At 35.2% G+C, this 22,609-nt stretch overlaps 2 protein-coding genes across 3 annotated transcripts in view; both read left to right on the top strand.

Annotated features, from left to right (window-relative positions):
• Nucleotides 1-4,704: 4,704 nt before the first annotated feature.
• Nucleotides 4,705-20,814, top strand: LOC149789237 (uncharacterized). Of its 2 annotated transcripts, none has more exons than XM_089975402.1 (5): nt 4,705-4,838; nt 15,663-15,758; nt 16,058-16,095; nt 19,131-19,275; nt 20,675-20,814. In XM_089975402.1, the coding sequence occupies exons 1-3, from the start codon at nt 4,791-4,793 to the stop codon at nt 16,079-16,081; spliced, it is 168 nt and encodes a 55-aa protein (XP_089831528.1). In that variant the 5' UTR covers nt 4,705-4,790; the 3' UTR covers nt 16,082-16,095; nt 19,131-19,275; nt 20,675-20,814. The 2 variants fall into 2 exon arrangements, with proteins under 2 accessions (XP_089831528.1, XP_089831527.1); XM_089975401.1 differs by lacking the exon at nt 4,705-4,838 and adding an exon at nt 12,421-12,653.
• The window catches only part of LOC149789234 (SCO-spondin-like), a 215,128-nt gene continuing 212,233 nt past the window's right edge, over nt 19,715-22,609 (top strand). The window contains exons 1-4 of the mRNA XM_089973597.1: nt 19,715-19,718; nt 20,675-20,869; nt 21,260-21,454; nt 21,633-21,827. Coding sequence (XP_089829723.1) covers nt 19,715-19,718; nt 20,675-20,869; nt 21,260-21,454; nt 21,633-21,827 — 589 coding nt within the window. The remainder of the gene's footprint in view (nt 19,719-20,674; nt 20,870-21,259; nt 21,455-21,632; nt 21,828-22,609) is intronic.

Raw genomic sequence — 22,609 nt, 5'->3', positions numbered from 1 at the left:
CGAAGACAGGTCACGTTTCTGTCTCCTACTTTCTTCTCCATTCTCTACCGAAGGATGCAGTTCTTTCATCTTGACTGCAAAAGGACAAATGACTCTATTTTATACACTATGGGTCCTATATCTATGTCAGACCAGTGTATTTCCTATATAAAGGGTCAGTGTCTTCAATTACATTTTTCATTTCACTCTCACGCCTACCAGAACGATGGAATAGCCAACACAGATCGAACGTCTGATCAAGTTTTGCAAGGTGTCATACGAAAGTTTTCTTCAGAGAAGCCGACAGACTACCACCTCCTTTCAAGATAAAAGGCAAGATACTTGCTATATCTGGCAGAAGATTGGGCATTGGGCTACATAATGTCCAGACCATGACAAAAGTAAGACAGGTGTCAAAAGAGACAAAGGTCAAGATATCTGTAATCATTGTAAACAGAGGGATATTGGAAGAACCCAGACACGTCAAGAAAGAGAAACAAGAGAAGGACAGAAGCCGAGGAGAAAGTGAGGAAAAAGAGGAAAACCTGTGAAAGTGAATAAATTCAAACAACAGAGAGAGAGAGAGAGAGAGTGTGTGTGTGTGTGTGTGTGTGTGTGTGTGTGAGAGAGAGAGAGAGAGAGAGAGAGACAGAGAGTGACAGAGAGAGAGAGAGACAAAGACAGAGAAAGAGTAAACAAAGACACGGAAGAAGTATATGAACGTTTTAAGTGCTGTGTTGTTAATTGGATTGTAAATATTTTTACCAGAATAGACCAGAAAGATAATGTGTCTCTTGGCTTTGCTGCCTACGCTAACATACTCACACACGTTCATCATGGGGTAACAAAAGGGATTTTAAGATTTAATTGAATCTGAAAATGTGAATACTATCTCCTTTCGAGACAAGTGGGTGGACCTGAAAATGACCGTTGTGTTTGTTTTCTTCTTAAATAAAACAAACTCAGGACGGGGAAACTGTGAACTGCCCTAAGCCTTTGCCACATACAAGGCCTACTTTTGTACTGGCTACTTTTGATGATTTCGTAGAAATCACTAGGACTGGTGTCTCAGGCGTAGTAACAGGGCTGGGCTGTTTCTCTCGGGTGGTAATAAAAGTGTCTGATACATTTGTTTCAGACTCCATAACTCTGCCAAAATGTCTAGACCTTGTTTTTTCTCTGCTCCTTCTTCTTCCTGTCATTTCCTTCTTCTTGCCTCTTCTTCTTGCTGTTGCTGTTGAAGGAGAAAAGTTTGTTCTGCTTCTTTCTGCTGCTGTAAAACATTCTCAGATTCTTCATCCTGTCTCTGTTTAAAATCCTCCACGTGTTATAAGGAAGGAGAAGGTGGCACAGGTGCTGGTACCGGAACAAAGTCTTGCAAAGAAGAGAGAAAATCCACTAAGTCCTAATTAAAATCGGTCTCTTCTGGAAGTAGAACCGTGTTTACTTTGGTAGCCGCTGCTATGCCATCGTCTTTGAAGAGAGTCCTCATCTCCGGTCCAGAAGTCAGAAGAAGTTTGAGGAAGACCTATGCGATGTCTCTATGTTAACAGAGTGACCTTATCAAAAAAACCAAAAGGCCCTTTTCAGGGCCACTCATATGTCTCGAAAATATTTGCTCCCTTACCTAAACTGTTTTTTAAAGTCAATTTTATATTTGATCTTAGCGTCGAAAACATTTACTCTCTTGCCTAAAATTTGTTTAAGTCGATGTTGTATTTTAGGTGTGATAGAGTGATGTTCATCGATCTATGTATGTGTTTTTTTTTCTATATGTCTCTACTTTTATTTATCTCTACCTATTCAGGTCATACCCTTGCAACATTGTTGCCAATGGCCAGTACCGTGATGACGCCCACACCTGTTTCATTCCTATTCTCATTATACAAAATTCAAACTATCTTCAATTTTCCCTTGATGGTATAGTTGCCCAGGATACCGGTATCTCGGGATACCTTTTGGGCTGGATTTCCAATTAACGCTATAAAGTTTGACGCCATAGTGCGGGTACACCTTTCTGAATGGATTTCCCATTGACGTTATGTCGCCCTCTATCACTACTAACGTGAAACGATACATCACAGTTGATTATCAAATAACAAGGTGATTTAGTATAACGATGTAAAATTATACATCACATCTGATTACACTGGTCAACAGTGAAATCATTACTGACTTGAAAAGGCCCTAATCTGTAGTATTTTGGTGTGCCGAACACGAATATAACCGTGAAAAATTTGTATTGGCTCTCGTTTTGAAGATATTCATATACCTCATTTTCTATGTTTCACTGTGTAAATTTCTCCAGTAGGACTGCAGCAACATCCGGAATAATGATGTAACATTGCATAATACCATCATGCTCACATCATCCACAGTTGATTGCATCATTTTCTGATGCAATGCAATACTAATGCCGTGCGGCTGCTGAAGTAAGTTGACGTCAGCAGTGTACTATACATGTGTAGGCCTATTATACTAATGCCAGGCGGCTGCTGAAGCTGACGTAAGCAGTGTACTATATAAAGCCCAATCAGATAGGTTCAGCATTTAAAATATTTTAGACGTTGTGCGAGACAGTTCAAGCTACTGTTACATAAAACTTATTATTTTATCCATTTACGTACAATAAAGAACAGTAATACCTCGAAAGTGTGTTAATACCGCGGACAATTTTTGCTATATTTGTGGGGAAGTGACATTTGCCAACCAGAAGAAAAGTATCAATTCTCAAGTGAAGAAGGCATATCATCTTTACTTCGGATGCAAGGTTGGTGACCAAGACAAGCCTTGGGCTCCGCATATATGCTGTGCTACATGTACAACACAGCTTTCACAGTGGTTGAATTGCAAAAGGTCATCAATGCCGTTTGCAGTCCCAATGGTGTGGAGAGAGCCAAGCAACCACCTAAATGACTGTTACTTCTGCTTGGTTCCTCCTCTTTCCGGCGGAATAACGAAGCGAAAGAAGTCAAGAATAGTCTACCCAAACATTCCGTCTGCATTGAGACCAGTTCCACATGGTGAGGGACTTCCTATTCCAGAACCTCCAGCAGAATATTCTCTTGATTCATCTGACGAAGACAAAGGTGAGTCGACCTGTTCTTCTCCTGGTCCATCAGCATGCAGTGATCCAGATTTTCACTGTGGTGCATCATCAACCCCACACAGAATAACACAGGAAGAACTAAATGACCTGATTCGTGATTTGGACTTATCAAAGAACAAGGCAGAATTGCTAGGATCAAGACTCCAACAATGGAATCTTCTAGAAGAAGATGTCACAATTACTGCATATCGAAAGTGCCACCAGCAATTGGAGCCTTTCTTCAGAAAGGAAAGTAATCTGATATTCCTTTCCGATATTGAGGGCCTCATGAATGCTTTAAAAATCACTCATGACCCACAAGAATGGAGACTATTTGTGGACTCTTCGAAACTGAGTCTCAAGGCTGTGCTTTTGCACAATGGAAACATTCTTCCATCTATTCCAGTAGCGTATGCTGTCCACATGAAAGAGACATACGATAACTTAAGGCAGCTACTGAATTCCATTGAGTATAACAAGTACAGCTGGCACCTCTGTGGTGATTTGAAGTTAGTTGCCCTTTTAATGGGACTGCAGCAAGGATATACAAAATACATGTGTTTCTTATGCGAGTGGGATAGCCGAGCAAGGGAAATGCACTACATGAGGAAGGAATGGACTCACAGGCAGAATGTAGCCATTGGAGAGAAGAATATCCAACACCCAGCTCTGGTTGAGGCTCAGAAAATCTTGCTACCACCCCTTCACATCAAACTAGGTTTGATGAAGAACTTCGTGAAAGCCATTGACCGGACTTTGCCAGCATTCCGATACCTGCATGAAAAATTCCCTCGACTCAGCGAAGCAAAGATTAAAGAGGGAGTTTTTGTGGGTCCTCAGATTCGAGAGCTTTTCAAAGATGACCGGTTCAACAACTTGCTGGAAGGTGACGCGAAACAAGCATGGAATGCTTTTCGCCTAGTTTTTACAAACTTCCTCGGAAATGTTAGGGCAGAAAACAATAAGGAACTAGTAGAAGACATGTTGATGAAGTATAAGAAACTTGGCTGCAATATGTCTCTAAAGATTCACTTCCTTCATTCCCATTTGGATTTCTTTCCTAGCAACTGTGGTATTGTTAGTGATGAACACGGCGAACGTTTTCATCAAGATATCGCAACAATGGAACAAAGATACCAGGGAAAATGGTCCACTACAATGCTGGCTGACTACTGCTGGACACTCCTCAGAGATGCTCCCGAACAGCTGTACAAGAGACAGGCGAAGAAATCTAAGATGTAGTCAATGACTTGATTTTTTATAGGTAGGCTATTACAGTTGACCTTTTACTATTGGAATGCATTTCGTTATGTAAACATTAATTTCTTGCAGATTACAAAAAAACTAGAGCCAATTTTGCAATTTGATTGTCATATTCGTGTTCAGCACATAAAAATTGATAAGAATTGACTAATTTTATTTCAGTAACATGACTTTTGTAAAAATTTGTTGTCCAGTGTTATCAAGGTGAAAAGGTATAACGATGTAAACTAATACATCCCAGTTCATTATAATACCAAGGTTTCTGGGTAGAATGATGAAAAATGATACATCCCAGTTCATTATTAATAACTACGCTCTCTATGTAGAACGATGTAAAATGAAAGGCACTTTCTGTGATAAACAAATTTCTTAAACGTATTTCGGTGGATTACGAGATCTATTTCAGCCGGCGTGGACCTCTCATTATAGTTATATTTGCCAAAATAGTCCAAATGGAAGAATGGTTGTGATAGATGGACTGAGGCATTTGTTTGTCCCGTACAAAAAGGTGAGCAATGTGTAATCTTTAAACTGCGGCGAGATATTGACCAATGATCTTGAAAGGTACCATGATATTAGTCTCGTTGACAAGAACTAGTTTGACACTGTGTCTGACAGCGAATGTGACAACCACGCATATGATATGTACGATTCATTGTTGGCTGATCTCTTATCAGATAGGTAACTCCTACCATTCGATCATGCAGATATTATCATGTATGTCTCTGTGTAATGTTTGTACTTTTTTGCAGCAACAATATTGTAATTTTCAGCAGCTACAGCACTGGAGTTACTGTTACTGAAACATACTATTAGTAGAGGAATAAATGACAACAATAGATGGTACATTGGTCCTTTTATATAAACATTTAGTTCGGAAGGAGTATATCTATATATAACGAAACGAACATCACTAGGACTTTTCCTTCCTATAACCAATATACTATTAGTATTAGTGTTAATATTCTTTGGAATATGTATACAAAAATAACAAACAGATGAATCTCAACAATTGTACATTTTTATTTTTCAAGTCATCTTTTTCTTATGCTGATGTTCTGAAGCATTGCCGAGGCTAGAATACACGTATATGTGTAGATGTAAATAATTGAAATTTCTGTTCATGTTGGTCTCACTAGTTATACTTCTATGTGTAAAAAGGTACATACGCTATTGTTTACCTTACCGATTTTGACTGTCCATCTCATTGTTCCAAAGTGTTGAGACTGTTTATAATATCAGAAAATGAGTTTGTTTCTCTGTAAAACTACATGCATACATACATACATACATACATACATTTTCTTTTTAATCTTTAAGCCGGAAAGAATATTACCATACTTCTTTTGCGAACATAAATTTGTTCTTTTTTCTAATTTCAGTCTAAATTATTCCTCGCATGAATGGAAATATACTGTTTGAATTTTATACGTCTTAATATTATACTGCATAATACATATCAAGAACAATAGCTACATGAAAAGTGCATTTTAACCAGAAACTTGTCCTTATCTGGGTATGAAGTTTTAAACAGAATGATCCGTTACTAAGATTGCACAATTCTGTGTTGTATGAGTAATTAGTTTCGTTTTTCTTCACAGAGGGAGTCGTGTTTATAAAGTCTAACAATGTTAAATCACGTAAGTTTAGTAACACGTGGGCGTCAATTTTGTACTCTTTGAATCACATTGGCGTCTTCTGGTCTCGACAGAACAATGACAAAACAGCCGCATATCACCTATACGGTATCGGGTTATATCCCTATCTTCGGCATATCTGCACAAAACGTAGTCACCCATCTAAGGTCGTTTGTGTCTTCCATATCCTTAACTTTTCTCCGCTTCAAGAGACCTCTTATGTAAAAAAATTGAGCATTCGATAGTGCTTAATATTAAATGTGAGAAGTTGTTGCAAAATCAATGAATATAAATAAATGTTTCACTTTTTAGGTGACATAATCGCCCAAGACGTTTTGACTTAGTAGTGCTAAGTAGAAACTTAGATATGCACAGAGGGTGTGCACGTATACCAGCAGGGCTGATTATCAAGTTGTTTGTATTAAGGAGAGTAAGAGACAACGGAAGTCACGGAAAGCCATGCCGAAGATTGAAGGAGGGTAAAAGTGAATATATTTAGGAAGTTTTATCTATTATTAATTTAACTTAAATTTGGTTCAGTCTGGAAGAGACACAAAATACGTACAAAACAAAGGTAGAATAAACCTTAATAAACTTGTTGCGGATGCTGGAAAATAGTTATATTGACTGAGGCCATGATAACCAGAACTAAATGTAAGGTCGAATGGTAATGCTAATAATTAATCAGATGCACCTTGGCTTGTTATTGCACATTTCAAGTATCAACGTACCGGCTGATGTTGTTCGCTAGAAATTTGTTTTACATATGTAGTATCAAATCAACATCATTTGTCATCTGATATTAAATTCAGTTTGAAGTATTCAGCGTCTAACTGGAACGATATAACCGTCTTAGAATGTTGTGCTGAATATTTGTATTACATGCGTGGTGGATTTTGCATGCGATTTCCTTTCTTTGGAATTTACAGACGGGATGCTGCACCGACTGACAAGTGGAACCAAGATATATATGGAATATTTTCTAGTTAAAGATTTATATCTGCATGAATATCTACAGTGTTAATAAAAACCTTGTATACACTAAAATATTGTCTTGTTAAGGGCCAAATAGAAACTCCGGTATAAATAACAGCTGGAAGCTAGACTGAAGTCATTGCATTAGCATATGAAAACTCTCAGACACAAAATGCTCAGGCAGTCCTAGAACATTCAGTGATTTTGTCCACATTGATGAAGTGGAGCTCAATAACAAATCCATTTCTGTTGCATTTCTCGTTGGTTATGTTGCACTAACACCAACTGAACAAAGAAAATAAAAATCTCGACTGTTATTCAACAATTAGGCATTTGTCTATTTAACACTTTTTGGGCGTAACCGAGAGTGATAGTTTCAGAAACCATTCAATGACATAATCAGTATGGTTTTGTATAAACGTTATGCAAATACTGAAGAACGCATAATCGCCGGAAATTTCTCCCGAAAGATATTTTCTATGATTTTATGATAGTTGTACGAATAATAAAGAATAATTGTTTATGAGTCAGTGTGCGTGTTGCACCCCAGGAAGGCACTATTGTCGTGTAATTATACTTTCTGATAAAATTATTGATAGCTGAACTATGAAGGACGCTTAATCGTACCGACTTCAGAAAACAGTCGATGAAATGAAAAAGAGAATCGCGATACCCGTTTAATACATTCGCGTGTATATGGTTTTTGATGCTGTTTGTGAACTTGTCGCGGCAACCACCTTATTTTTGTTGGAAATATGACCAGAGCTATCATTATAGATACACAAATTAGAATTGTTGTCGAATCAATGCATTACATTCGTGAATACGTGTCTATTCAGATCTTCTCGTGACGATGCAACGTAGTTTCAGTGCGATTGGTAAACTCTACTCGATGGCTATCGACGTTAGCACAGTTAGTATTACTGAGTTCGAAATGCCAGCTGTTTGCTATGATATTTATGCTTATGTTGCCACACTTCACTTAATCTTTATTACTCGCTGTAAATACTGTTTACTGGGGAATTCTACGATCCGATAACATTTAATATTTTGTACTCGTTTGGTCCAATTGTTTAAAACACAAACATACACACACGCACACGCATATACACATATACAGAAAAACATGTAAAATGTTACGTGTTCATTCTGCAATATTGCTCGATCTTTTCAACCTAATAAATACAAATAAAAATTATTCAATCGCATAGACTGCAATTCAGAGAAAAAATAAGAGTGAAAAAGTATGGTAAGATATTCAGAACAAATGCAAATACTATTCGCTTGATGTCGAGGAAACAAGGTTCTGAACCTGATCATTAAATGTTTTCACATTTTTCTTTCTAAATATAATATAATCATAAAAGATAATTACTTGTATCCATATTACGTTTGTTCAAAGTTTAAAAACAGTTTATTTTCTCTCCTCCTAAATATATATCTTCATTCTAGAAATTACGGACATGTGCAGCAATATGTTGTCATTCTTGTTTTTGCTATTACCTGCGATAAATAAATACATAACGTTTTTTTCCGTCAAAGGTTTGTAAAAAGCAATTCTTCGCGTACGACGATGGAAATAGTGCATCCAGAACTCGCGGTTCCACTGTATGTACCAAATTACCGTTCAGAATCTATGCGATTGCATGAATTCATTTGCCAAGCATTTTATATTTTTTATAGCTCAGAAATGACATACATTATGTTGAACAATTCACCAAAAGTTGATATTTCTCAATAGATATTTGAAGTTAGCTCTCTTGCGAGCCTCCCATATAAATTTTACATCCGGTGGTTGGTAACGGAAAAGGATTAGGTAAAACTAACGTACAGGACTGGTGCCTTCACTAGGAGGTTTGTGACTCAAAATCTGATTCACTTTCTTTTTTGACTGCGTGTTTAAAGTTTGGTTACAAGATATACGAAAACGTCACTATAAATATCACGTGTATATTCAACGTTTGATCCTTCCTGGGGTCCAAAGAGAGGGACCCCAAAACTTGTACAATTGTGCAGAATATTATCACATGGATAACCCATGTAGATAGTTTCATGAATTTTGATGTGTGCATACTTGGAGGGGTTGGCTACCTTAACGCACGGACTAGTGTTTGAATATGAAAGGGACAAAATATAATGTGTTAACCCGTATGATAATGAATCAGTCTGATTAATGACATCGATTCATTTATTACAGTTTTGATGTTTGTTATATGGTTTGGTTTGGTGCTTCAACGCAGAACAACACAAGCAACTTAATTAGTGCCGAGGCAATTGGAGTAAAGTGCTCTGGCCATACGGTACCTTTGCCTAGGGCACATCCCGGTAGCTGGCCTAAGCTGATCAATTATTAGCATTGCCATTCGACCTTACTCACATTTAGTTCTGGTTAGCATGATGGTGGGATTCGAACCGGCAACCTTTCAATCGTGAGTCCGGCATGCTAACCAATGAACCAGCGTGATTAAACATGTTTATTATTAAAGCCAATAAGGGAGTGCCGTTAATGTAAATACGTCTGTTCCTATCCGTATAACTGAGTTACGCAGCTTTTTTATTTAAAATAAGTACTTTCATCATTAACAATTCAGTACATTGTAATTAAAAGAAGAATGTAGAACTTTACGGCTCACGCTGAACTTGTTAGCTGTGCTTGCCAGCACTCCCATTTAAAAACGATAACCAAGTGATTTCCTGATTAGCTGATACGGGTAAGGATTTTATATATAAAGGATCGTTTTTCGTAAATTTCAAATTCCTGAGAGGAATTTCAGTATCTTTCAGTGTGCTTTAGTGAAAATAGTGCCGTGTCTATTTCTTTGTATGTATGATATTAGCTACGGTTCCAACGCCAGGACGTTTTGGCCGTTATTTGGCGACGTGACAAGTAGTATATTTCGTTGAGTAGTCTTCGATGAGCATCATACATACACTTTTAAACAATTCATGGAATCTCTAGATCCAGTATGAGGGTTTGCTTATGAAATGTAGAGTCTATATTAGAGACGTGTTTCATTACATTTAAACCTAATCTCTAGATTGTATTAACTTAACATACGTTTCTATTGAAAATTGTTGATATTTGTACCAGACAGCAGGTCTTTCCTAAAATCAATGACGTATATAGTTAACACCGCTCTCTTTCTTCTACTAATATTAAAATCCAAAAGTTAATTTAAAATATATTAATATTCTCAGTGTTCTACAGTTTCTCATCAGCTTATATAATAAGATCATCTTTGCTGGCCAAGGCTCCGATATGTTATCCCTATATATATCTTGGTGGATTGATCAGATATTTCAGTGCCTTGTCCGACGAAATCTATTGGATTTCATAGCTGCATCCTTCATTATGCAAAAGCCAAGTAACGAATAGCGTGCTTTGTAAATCAGCGGAAATGGTAAAGACAATTGACTTCCAAACGATACATTGTGTGTTTAACATTGAAAATATGATTACGTACTAGACAGAAGCCATTGCAGATGCATTTTAGGGATATTATATATTTTTAAAAAATACGGCCCGTGAGTGACAAATTACCTATTTATGAGTGCATTCCAGTTGTGTACGCCACTTCTCTCGCCATGTAAGAACATTGTTCAAATAAACAACTTGATATTGATTGGATGCGTAACGTCCTCTTTGTATCTTAAAGTAATGGTCTTTCTAGTTTTTGATAATTTATTTGCTATTGCATGCCTGTCTTCGATCGGTTATATTGGGTATTTGAAATCTATGTAACTGTTTTCTGACAAATCGGTTTTCTGTGAATTAATTTTAACTAGAGGTGTTGAAGGCTTGATTACCAAGCCGCTGTGTAAATATGAAAGCATAACTATCATGAAAAGAACTTTCGAAACTAATTTGCCATAATTAGGTAATACGAGGTATGGCAAACGAAACTGAAAGTTGTTTCAAGTAGAAACTGTTGTGTTAGATGTGTTACCATTCATAGTACGTGACCTGCACTTGGTGACAGACATCTGTCTCTTCCTAAATAATTCGGATCACACATTTTATCCAATCTCTGATTCGTTAAGAATTTATTATTTGTTTGTGTTTATAGGAGACCGACCGGCGTCTCTCTCTGTCTCTCAGCCTCTCTCTCTCTCTCTCTCTCTCTCTCTCTCTCTCTCTCTTACACACACACACACACACACACACACACACACACACACACACACACACACACACACACTTGTATCTATCTATCTATCTATCTATCTATCTATCTATCTATCTATCTATCGGGAGGGAAGTTTGAATCTTCTCTTGGTTGCATGCATGTGTATCCACGTATCAAGTTTACATGTACTGCATCAATGATTACATAATGTATTTTGGGATATGTAAGCTGATAATGAGTAACCTTGGACGATAGGCAATCCCAGTCACATCCTATGAGCTAATATAAAGCTTTGTACATTACATAAATTTACATTCAGTACCAATGAGATTCATTTACATTCTTGTCATCAACTTGACAATTACACGTATTGAACTTCCGTGAAGCAGAATAAGGTTTACTCCATATATGTATGTATGCGTGTGTGTTGGTGTGTCTGTCGGCGTGTCTGTGTCCCTGTGTGTTTGTTCATATAGGAATGTGTTTAATATGTGCATTCATTTGCTTTATAATTAGTAAATATACTATTGTTTTAATCGAAAACCTATATACGAATACCCAAATAGGTTTAGGTGCCTTTAATTATGAATCACGATTTATGGTTTATATATTATGTATTTTGTATTACGTATATCATTTAAACAACTGAATAAAAGATGTAAATATGAGTAAGATATATTTTTGGATACCTATATATATATCTTACCTAATGATATACATACTACAATGGAACACTGTATGGTATATATAAACACATTCAAAGTCTTTATCCTACAACTGTAGTGACTTTTGAATTCAGATTCCAAGCAACTGAATTTCTCGTATGTAGCTGCTAAGCTATTTTCTAGCTTGTATCCTTTTATATTGGGTAGTTTTATGAGGAAAATCTTAGTTGAAAATTAAAAGTGTCCGAGTGGATAATGTTCTAATAGTTTGTGCCATATATACAAAAAATATGTGGGCCATAATAACAAAAACAAGATAAAAAACAAATAGAAAATGGAAGTACCCACAGCCCCTTTCACCAACCCCCCATTACTGATGTACTCGACATTGCATGCTAAAAGCAATGAATCACTTGTTAACCTTCAAGGTACTTTTGTTTTCTGTTATATTAGATTAGATGGGAATAGCTTTTGCAATCAATTTTTTTAAAAAAAGTACGAAAACAAATTTATATTTTTGACAATTGTTTAGAAATGGCCTAATTGTATCAAAGTAAGCATTTGGGAATTATGTTCAGGATAAACTAGTATTCAGTAAGGCAATACATCTTGATAAATTTGACGTAATATATTCGATACAAGATTTAGAATGTATATCATTTCAACTGTTCCAAACAACCAGGAAGAACTTGCACATTCCGGTTATAACTGAGAGGTGATTACGTCATTCGAAAAATAAACTAAAGAAAGCAGTGGCAATACAAAGAAAATCTAAAGTGGCAAAGCTTATAATCCTAGACAGTCGATATTCGTGTCATTCAATGTTGCATTACCCGATACGAACGAAGATGAACCGTCCTACTGGGAACGTCATCCTTTTTATTGCTGTATGTACAGTGTTTGTCTGCACGGCCCATGGGTAAGGCTTCAAAGAGTTTATACTTTCTATTGTAGCCTCTGATTATTAGCTTTAACAGGTCTTATATAACAAAGAACTAAAGACTTTATTAGCTCTCCTGTTTCTGCTTTGCACCGAATGATGAGGATGAGGAATAATGAGGATGAGGAATTATGGGGACAAAGAAGACACATTGCAAAACTTGGTAGTATTATGACAGTTATTTAGGAAATAGAATTTATTTTCATGCCAGAAAAATCAGTTGTTTTAATTATTTAGTTTGATTTTACTAAGCCACTCATGTTTCAAACAAGTGTCCTCGCGTATTGCCATTACATGTTTTATGTGGTGTTGAGGAGAAATTTATTTACATCCAGGCAGTCATTTTCCTAATACTACATTAAGAGATTAACGAAAAATCTTAGTATCACGTGAAAATATGTAAATGAACTTTGAGATGATAAATGCATTAAGTGAGACCACCCCCTGCTTATTTTCACTTTATAAATATATGCTGTCATTTATTTCATACTAATATACAGGTCTTTTTATACCTCACTGTCATTGTAGCTCAGCGTGATATCATCATTTTAATTATTCACGTCAAGCGCAGTGTACTGTATAAAGACTAAATCTTCAAACGAAGAAGAAAGGCTTGGACAAAAAGCATTGAATCAAGCATTTTAATATGAAATCGTTCACATAATGACTCGAGTTTCATCCCACTTGCATCTAAAGAAGATGGATATATTTGAGTTTTCGATTCTTTAGGTTAAATGTGGCAAAATGCTGTTAAAGATCTGCATGTTCTTTCTACATGATCTATTTCATTCGATCAGACTTAAGGCACGGTATGTGTAAGATTGTATAAATGCAATTATATAAGGTGTGTATTCTATTATCAGGAAGGTATATCACACCTGCCGCATGCAAATAAAATATTTGAACAAGTATCAATTGTTAACCTTGAACAGGTATGACTTGTTAGAGCGGAAATATTATGTGTTTTTTTTAAAACATATTATGCTGCAAATGTTTTTATAAACATTCACCGACGTCGGAATTTCTAAAATTATTTCTCCGAAATGTAGGAATTCATCACTAATTTCACTTTATAATGTATGCATGGTACTATATGATTTTGTTACAATTGTTGTTATACATTATTATTATAACTTATCCGTGTGTTCCTCGAGATAATGTTACTTACAAACTTTTACAATTAAGATATACTGGCGTTGCAATATTTACGATCTTTAAAGAAGGAATATATTTTCTTAAATTAATATATAATCCATAATTGGTATCCGTCGAATAGGATTGAAAGAGATGATATAGATGTTAAAATACCTTTAGCATTTCAGATCAAGCAGGTTGTTCTATTTGATTAAGCTGAATAGTCTCTCCTTTTAAGAACAATCACCGTTCTCTCTCCACAGTACATCATTAGATATAATGTTAACACACTGAACCCAAACAAACCCCGACACCGATAGTAAGAACAAGAACAACATCTGTATTCAGCACTTTAAAGACCAGTGATCTAATATAAACCCTCATTTCTAACTTTCTAACTGAGTACAAGTTTGACCTTTGGTTTCCATTTATATTTACATGATAATGATTAATTACGTTTATGCTTATTGTAACACATCTATTGAAATCCCTATTTAGTTTGTCCTCTACAATGATATCATCTTTATTACTAAAATATTATTTTGTATCATCTGTATCCTTAGACTGAATACTGTTTCGAAAACTTTGGATACATGTTTGTACACGTGTATGTATCAACACATATAGGTAGGTTAGTAAGTTGGCTGGTAGGTATTATGTATTGCTAAAGCCTGATTTCCCAGGTTGCACAAATAGCGTTATTTTATAAGATGATTCAACAATTAATTTTTAAACTTGAAAGATCGTTTTATGTTAACATTTTGTTATCTTAGACATCAGGGATATCTACACAAATTTGCTCAGTTAAGAGTGTATTTTTCAAAACTGACATGTGTTCAAAAGAGGTTTTCATTTTCATCAACTGTGTTGATATCTTCATTTAGTTGCTAATATGACATTAGCTGCACATTTACTCATTAATTCAACAGTTCACTGATTAAAATATCCATTACAATAGAGGCTTGACCCGACACGTGTAGGATATAAGAATAATCAAAAAATGTAATGTTAAAAAGAAAACAAACAAAATCAGTATACTTCTTGGCGTTTCTTCCATTTGATTTGTAATGACATTGTCAGTATTGCGAAGGTTGGAAATGCAATTACGAGTACAGTGTGTTGAGTGATTTAATAGCTGAATCAACATTTGTCACTTTATCATAATAATAATAATAATAATAATAACATGTTGTCAGGCGTAACTGAGAGAAGACGACAACAATGACGATCAAGACAACAAAATGTCTAACAAAATCACATATCGATAATATGTTCAAAACGTTTGTTATATTACGTAATTTAAAATGCTCACTACCGTATGTTCATATGTTAACAATTATGATATATGGCATCGATATTTTAGGGCAAACATCGCTTTAATGACATCATCAAAACTATTTACGAAACTATCCGACAATTAACAGCAAATTCAAAGAAAGTTTCGGTCAAAATCTGGGAGCATTGATGGTACTTCATTCATTAGGTTTAAAGCTTTTCCATATATGTTTTATTTATTCTCCATAATAATCAATTGCGTATTCTCCATTTGATATAGTCAAATATTCACGGAGGCTAGGGAATTAAAGTTGTATCAGTTTGAAGGAAAATTTATTGATCTGTCTTTTTCAAAAGATATTTTCCTCCAAACACAGAGGCGACTATTCTGTACTAAAATACCGGTAGTTTCTTTACAAAGCATCGGTTGCAGAAAATGTATTGGAAATACACTGAATATTCGTACAACATGCAATCATGATAAAATTGTGTCTCTCAAGCTAACTCTACCATTTCGTGGACTTCGATTTGTTGAATATTCACATGGAAATGAAAGCTCTTTAACCTTGCAAATTGTAGCGAGACTTGCTTCTACACGGGCACCTGCTACAAGCAAGAAAGATACACAGAATCATGTGGATGGTGGTGGAGTGCAGGCACTTGTTCACGCTACAGGTTTGTTATTTTAATCAATACTTCTAATCTTTTATCACCTCGATTCAACAAGTGTCCCATAATGTTGGGATATTTCGTTGTTTTCTTTGTTATTTTAATGTATTTTCCTGATATAACTCATTAATGCCAGGCAATATTCTGCAATACCGTCCTTTTAAAAATAAATGAATAAATAAACTAGTTGCAAATCATTGATTATTTAGTATACTCAATGAACATTATATAATTCTCTACAGTAAGGACGTATTATAGAAGAAATAATGAATCAATCGTTGTATTGTTTTTTCATTTAATTCTAGAACTGTTTCAATGAGCTGCACTAGATCAGCAACATGCTGTAAGTACTGTTTTTAAATAACTATTCATTTTCAAATTACACAAGCTTGAATTACATACATATAATTTTCCTGAAATCATATTATATGCACCACCGTCGATAATGTAAAATCAGATTTTGGCTAAAGAACCAGAACGATGTTGACAATCTTTGTTTTTCCGTTTTCTTCTTGTTTCTCCAAAGTCCCCTTTTGACATCTTTCCTTACATCCTTCGTTTCTCCTATGTCTTATTTCAATTATTTTAAGTGAAACAATACATAAGGTAGATTTTGTTTTTCACGAGGTTATAAACTTGTATTTTACTCTGAAGGACTTCATCATTTGTCCTAAACTCTCAGATTAGGATTATCGTAGTTTACTTCCTTTCTGGTAAATTAGGCATTGGAAAATATCACGTTGCACAGTTGTAAATAGTTGGTTGCTTACACAGGTAACAGGACATATTTTTCGGAAGCATACAAAATGTAGAAACCATCTTTGAGGCTTAGTAGATGCTATTATTTTTCTCCCTTGAACATATCCTTAACACACTACTGGGCACAACTGGAAAACGCATTCATTTTCCATAGCTTGTTTTGCAACATTATCTCGTTATTATAGCAGAAACTGTTTAGGATCAGCAAGTAATTTACATAAATAGTGAACAGTTACTCCAGGAAATTTTGCAAAGATTCGACTATAATAAAACAAAAATTCAAAATAGTATACGAATGGTTCTAAAATATTGTAATCCTATTATGTTGAAAAATGTCAAGTTGGAAGAAGATGCCATAGTCAACTATTTCTTTGTCTTAAATGCTTGAAATAGGAATCCCTTGTGCATGTTTATCTAGCTGACTCTCCAAGCTTTCCAATCCTTATAATTATATCTTGCTGAATAATGAAACGTTTCGTATGACAGGATAGCCTTTCATAACTAACTTTTGTGAGCTTCCTATTCGCAATCTTATCAAGCAGCCTGCCACTAAATGGGAAAAGACTAATAAATCATTTCCCATTAACCACCGCCAAATTGTTATACGTTCATGGTAAGATCAGCAAAACGCACATTCATTCTATTAACCATCCATCCAAGAAGAAACATTTGAAACGATGAAATTGATATGATGTGCGTCACATTTGTTTTCTCTAGAAATATGCCGTTGTAGGTGCCCACTTTAAAAATTCAGTACAGTAGGATATCTCCATCGACATCCGATAGCGGCGAGGTCAATGACAGTAAAATGGGTTCCAGCTTACTATTGGAATCAATTTCCCAATCATAGATCTCTTCAGAAACATTATCTGTAATTGTTTTCAGATAATCAGCTACCTCTAACTTTCATCATTTGATATACGATATTTGACATACAACCACACATAGACTGCTTCCGTAGCCCATACATAACGAGTTCTCTCAAACCAAAATTCAAATTTTACTTTCACAATAATTATTCAGAATTAATAGTACTATTCCTTGAAAATACTGTTTTGACAATATCAAGGGATTTATTTTCATTTTGGTTTCCTGCTAAATAATAAGTTAATACAATCTTAGACAAAATTATATAAGCATCTAAAACGTCTTCATTATTGCCAAATGCATAATATTGGTTCCTATGTTGGTATACAGTGTTTGTCTCAAACCGAATGCATTTCAACGCATATGGCAGCGGGGCTATGACACAGGAAGGCAATCTGTGACTAGTACATAGGTTTCTATTCAAACTAAAGTGTTCAGAATTTTTCCCGTTTTATCAAATCTTATTTAACGTCATTTAAAAGTTGTGCTTAACGTGGGAACATTTATTTTCCTTCCTTTCGAGAAGCTTGTCAGGCAGTGGTTGATCTTAATGGTATGCGTGCACATTAATTACAATAGGAAAGGGAAGTAAATCTTGGTTGCCGGATTTTATTCTTTAAGAACAATTTTTCCTACATTTGAAAGACCAAACCGTACATGTTGGTTGTAATAAAATACCACTTTTAAACTGTTAACTGACAGGCTATAGAAGCGACATAAGATCGCTAACTGAGATAGACCTTGTTTAGTCGCCAGGATTTGTAGATCAATGTACTCGATTTGACAAAATTGAGAAAATGCAATCACTTTGAAGAAAGATTGGCATAAAACTGTATACGTTTCTTCTCTAAAATTTAATAAACGATACCATCTAGTTCAACTACAATAACTAAAAAATATTCAAACATTTGTTTATGTACTGGAATAAACGCCATATAGATTTGTGGGAACATGCGCATTAAAAACGAGTCTGATACAATACGCTACGGAGCAGTTTGTTAAGTTTTCCTAGAAGATATGTTTTTAACACGGAGCGTGTCTAAAATTGATGCTGTAAGTGAAAGAATAAAACACGTACACAACAGAACAACATATTCAAAAAATTTCCAACGAAGACATTTCCCTAAGCGACCGATACAACGGGGACGAAACAGTTTGTGCATATTTTTGTTCACATAAAACTACTTATGTTCCCGTTTAAGATTGTTAATCAGATCAGAACACACCTATGGAAGCTCATAAAATAATTATTTGGCTGTGACCAATTTTGTCTGGTAGATTATAAAACATCATCTACGTTTAATTATCTCGAGTATCCTCAGAAATAGGATGAATTTTTAGAAGTGTTAAGTCAATGCACATGCGAGGTGAATTACATCTTAATGGGCTTTACATAACATGCAAACAATTACTATCCTTTGTCGTAATAATTCTAAGATGAGCAGATCCAAAATATGGTAATTCCGTTGTCCAGATTCTAATGCAGCCAGTGAAACTGTCAATGTTTAAGATAGTCTGGAGGCCTCCTTATCACCACAGTGACGTATTACATCCCCCGATCTCATCAGTCGAACATCGCAAATCTGGTTGTAACTAACAAATAACAAATATGTATTGACAGTTCATTATCCTCAGCGAAATCAATTGGTTACATATGCTATCAATGTTATAATTGAAGTGTAGGGATGAAATATGTATGGTTGTGAAATTTATGCTTGAATCATCTCTTTATTTTCTCTCTTCAACGTTTAGCCTACTCTTTGAGTTCCTGTGGATCTTGTTCAGCGATCTGCGGAGGTGGAGTACAATCCTGTACTTACCAATGTAGAACCGCCTACTGCTCTCTCCCATGACAGGGTTCAGATTCAGAGTTGTAATACACAACTCTGTCCTCCTGGTAATATATCACTCCTGTACTACTTCAATGTTCTAAATGTGTTCATCTATCACTCTACTTGCTCTCATGGATGTATCTTTATGGAAGATTCGTGGATATTATCTAGTCTCAACTTAAAGGGTTAACAATTTGTTATATATATATATATATATATATATATATATATATATATATATATATATATATATAACACTATATATATAACTATATAACTATATATATATATATATATATATATATATATATATATATATATATATATATATATATATATATATATATATATATATATATATATATAGTTTTCTTCATTGCTGATTATACAAAATTGGGGTAATATGGTTAGTTAAAATGAACTATCAGCTGAGATTTCAAAAGAAAATTAATTGCCGATCACTGAGAGATTAATTTAGCTCTATGTGTTCACAAATGCTAATCAATGCGTATGACGTGGATACATTTTTGTATTGCTCATAACACTGTGTTCAAAATATTAATGACTGGGAATAATTCAGATTAATGGGTTTTACTCAACTTTATTGTTTAGCTGATGTAATGAGTAACCCTGGAAAGAACTACTATTTACTTCCGACACTATTTGTAGTACTTTCTAATTCATTTCCGTCATCTGTGCTTAAAAATAAGAATATTACAGCATTCCAAATGATCAATATGGGCGACACAACACTATCGCTATTATTAATTCTACCACCAAATGCCACCGATGATAAAAACGCTGTCGGCATTATTATGCACGGAAAATATATGTTGACGTAGTTTGTATCGTTTCCCTTAATCTGAAACTGTTAATCTCTAAATTTTTACTTTGTTTATAAAACGCGATACGCGGTATATGTGCATGTACAGATGGATGCAATGATAAATGAAGGGAGGGAAGGAGGGCTTTGAGTATGTACAATTTACCGTCTGTGTCTATCTGTTACATATACGCATTTGTGTATACTAGTGAATATATTCTTACATAGATGAACAATAAGGCAGTAAAATGGAAATAATGTATTATTTGCAATATATATATATATATATATATATATATATATATATATAGAGAGAGAGAGAGAGAGAGAGAGAGAGAGACACACACACACACACTCACACACGGAGGGAGGGAGTAGTCAAGTAATAACAATATCTAAGTTTGTTACTTGATGTATATTTTTAATGAATTATCGTCGGTTAGAATTTATATAGTTCACTTCATGGAAACAACGATTAAGAGGATATGCTGAAAATACCCTTTCTAATTTTGTCTCAACGCGAATACTTTATTATGATGTTTCGTTTTAGACACGTATAAGCATTTCTTGAACCAATCTTCTCACCATTATTTCATAATCTGTTTCGTTTGTCTTATTTTGCTGAACCAAAATTAAACCAGTTAACGGAGGCTGGGGACCGTGGGGTGGCTGGATTTTAACAAGCTTTTGCAGCCGCTCATGTGGGGGAGGTACACAGACGCAAACCCGGACGAGATCTTGCAATAATCCATTTCCTCGGTACGGTGGGACACAGTGTAGCGGCAGTTCAACAGAGTCCCAAATCATTTCATGCAATTCACAAACCTGTCCTCCGGGTAAGACTACCACAACAACTACTACTATTACAAACTACTATGTGTGTTCCACTTGTAACTTTGTAACTAGGATACCAACGGTTATTACAGTTACTGATCCTATTAGTTTTGCTACTACCACCACCACTAGCTTTGCTAGTACAAGTCTCCAACCCGGGCACAAGATCTAGTAAATCAAATTTATCGTTTTGTTGTCTTTAATATCGTGCGTCCATTAGTAAATAGACTACTCATTGGTTTCGTGAACAAAATATTCTCTTTGATTTCATTTCCAGGTACGTATTCCTCGTTTTATTCTCAACATTTTAAAAGCATTTTATTTCTATCTTCAAGCCCTTATTTCACAAGTCTATGTTTTTCATTTTTGTTTTTTAATTCAAATTTAACTAGTAAACGGAGGATGGGGACCTTGGGCTAGTTGGACTTCAACAAGCGTCTGTAGTGTTACATGTGGCGGAGGTATACAGACGCAAACCAGAGCAAGGTCCTGCAATAATCCTGTGCCTCAGAACGGAGGAAATCAGTGTAGCGGTAGTTCAACAGATTTCCAAACAATACCATGCATCTTACCAACTTGTCCCGCGGGTAAGGCTATTTGGCTCTATTTGTATCATTAAAATGATGACAACATCTATCAGTACTACTACTCTTTTAATGCTACGATATTTAATTATACTACTATAACTACACAACAGCAGCTACAGCAACTATTCCTATAATCAGTAAAATCTAAGAATTTAATTTTTGGGCATGTTTTAATCAGTGCATGGAAACTGGAGCGCCTGGAGTGGCTGGAATTCAAATGGAACCTGTAGCGTCACATGTGGTGGAAGTACACAGACTCAAACCAGGAACCGGTCCTGCACCAATCCTATTCCCCAGAATGGTGGACGACAGTGTAATGGATCTTCAACGGAATCTCAGACCATTCAATGCAACACCCAAGCTTGTCCTATAGGTAAGGAAGCCTGGTAATACTTATATTGGAAGTAAGAGCCTGGAGACTCTACATAAAACAGCAAGGCCGCTCGTCGATACGAGAAAGCAACTAATTAATACAAAAAATGAAGGGACATAACCGTATTGTTGTTGTTATTGTGGGCTTTGAGTAAACAAACTGGTCATTCATTGAAATGAAAAGGCAACAATGTAAAATAAAAATGAATATTCCATAAATGAATTTTAATTTGCCGCCTTGTAAGTAAATAAACAAAAACCTGATAAGTTGTTTACAGGTGTACACAACAGAGATAGCCAAAATTGTTAAAATCGTTCAAATATTATAGATTTGTGCAAACTATTTTGCATCGAAACAGGAAAGAAATGTAAAAAAACCCACTCAGAAACGTCTTAATAATTTCAGTGACACAACATTTTAGTTCTACCTATATATGTTACAAATTTCCTAAGCTAAAGGAATTTCAAAGTACATTGTAACATGACTGTTTGATAACGGAACGTAAGCCTTGATTGTCATAAAGGCTGCAGGTCGATATAAAATGCATTACAGAGAGCCATTGTATGTGCTTCTATAACATCAGTATAATCGGCAGTTGTTTCATTGAGATGACTATGTCTGGCAAATGATAACATGAAAGGTGTTTGTGTTGAGTAATGGTCATAGTTAGGCTAAGTAAATTTTTGAATTGACTGCACATTCGTCACTAGCATCAATTGACAACACGTTTGATACGCAAAACGATCCCTTTTAGTGTAAATGACATTCAAAGGTAAATATTG

The sequence above is a fragment of the Sinohyriopsis cumingii genome, chromosome 11, assembly GCF_028554795.1.
Source record: "Sinohyriopsis cumingii isolate HCF-2022 chromosome 11, ASM2855479v2, whole genome shotgun sequence".
NCBI lineage: Eukaryota > Metazoa > Mollusca > Bivalvia > Unionida > Unionidae > Sinohyriopsis > Sinohyriopsis cumingii.
The sequence above is the reverse complement of the archived record's forward strand: the minus strand, read 5'-3'. Positions and strand labels throughout refer to the sequence as shown.

Bases quoted from the DNA above. Each gene is read 5' to 3' on its own strand.
- LOC149789237 (XM_089975401.1), top strand. From the start codon at position 12,556: ATGTTGCATTACCCGATACGAACGAAGATGAACCGTCCTACTGGGAAC. The intron at 12,654-15,662 runs GTAAGGCTTCAA...TGCAAATTGTAG, and splicing joins TTTGTCTGCACGGCCCATGG to CGAGACTTGCTTCTACACGG. The intron at 15,759-16,057 runs GTTTGTTATTTT...ATTTAATTCTAG, and splicing joins GGCACTTGTTCACGCTACAG to AACTGTTTCAATGAGCTGCA.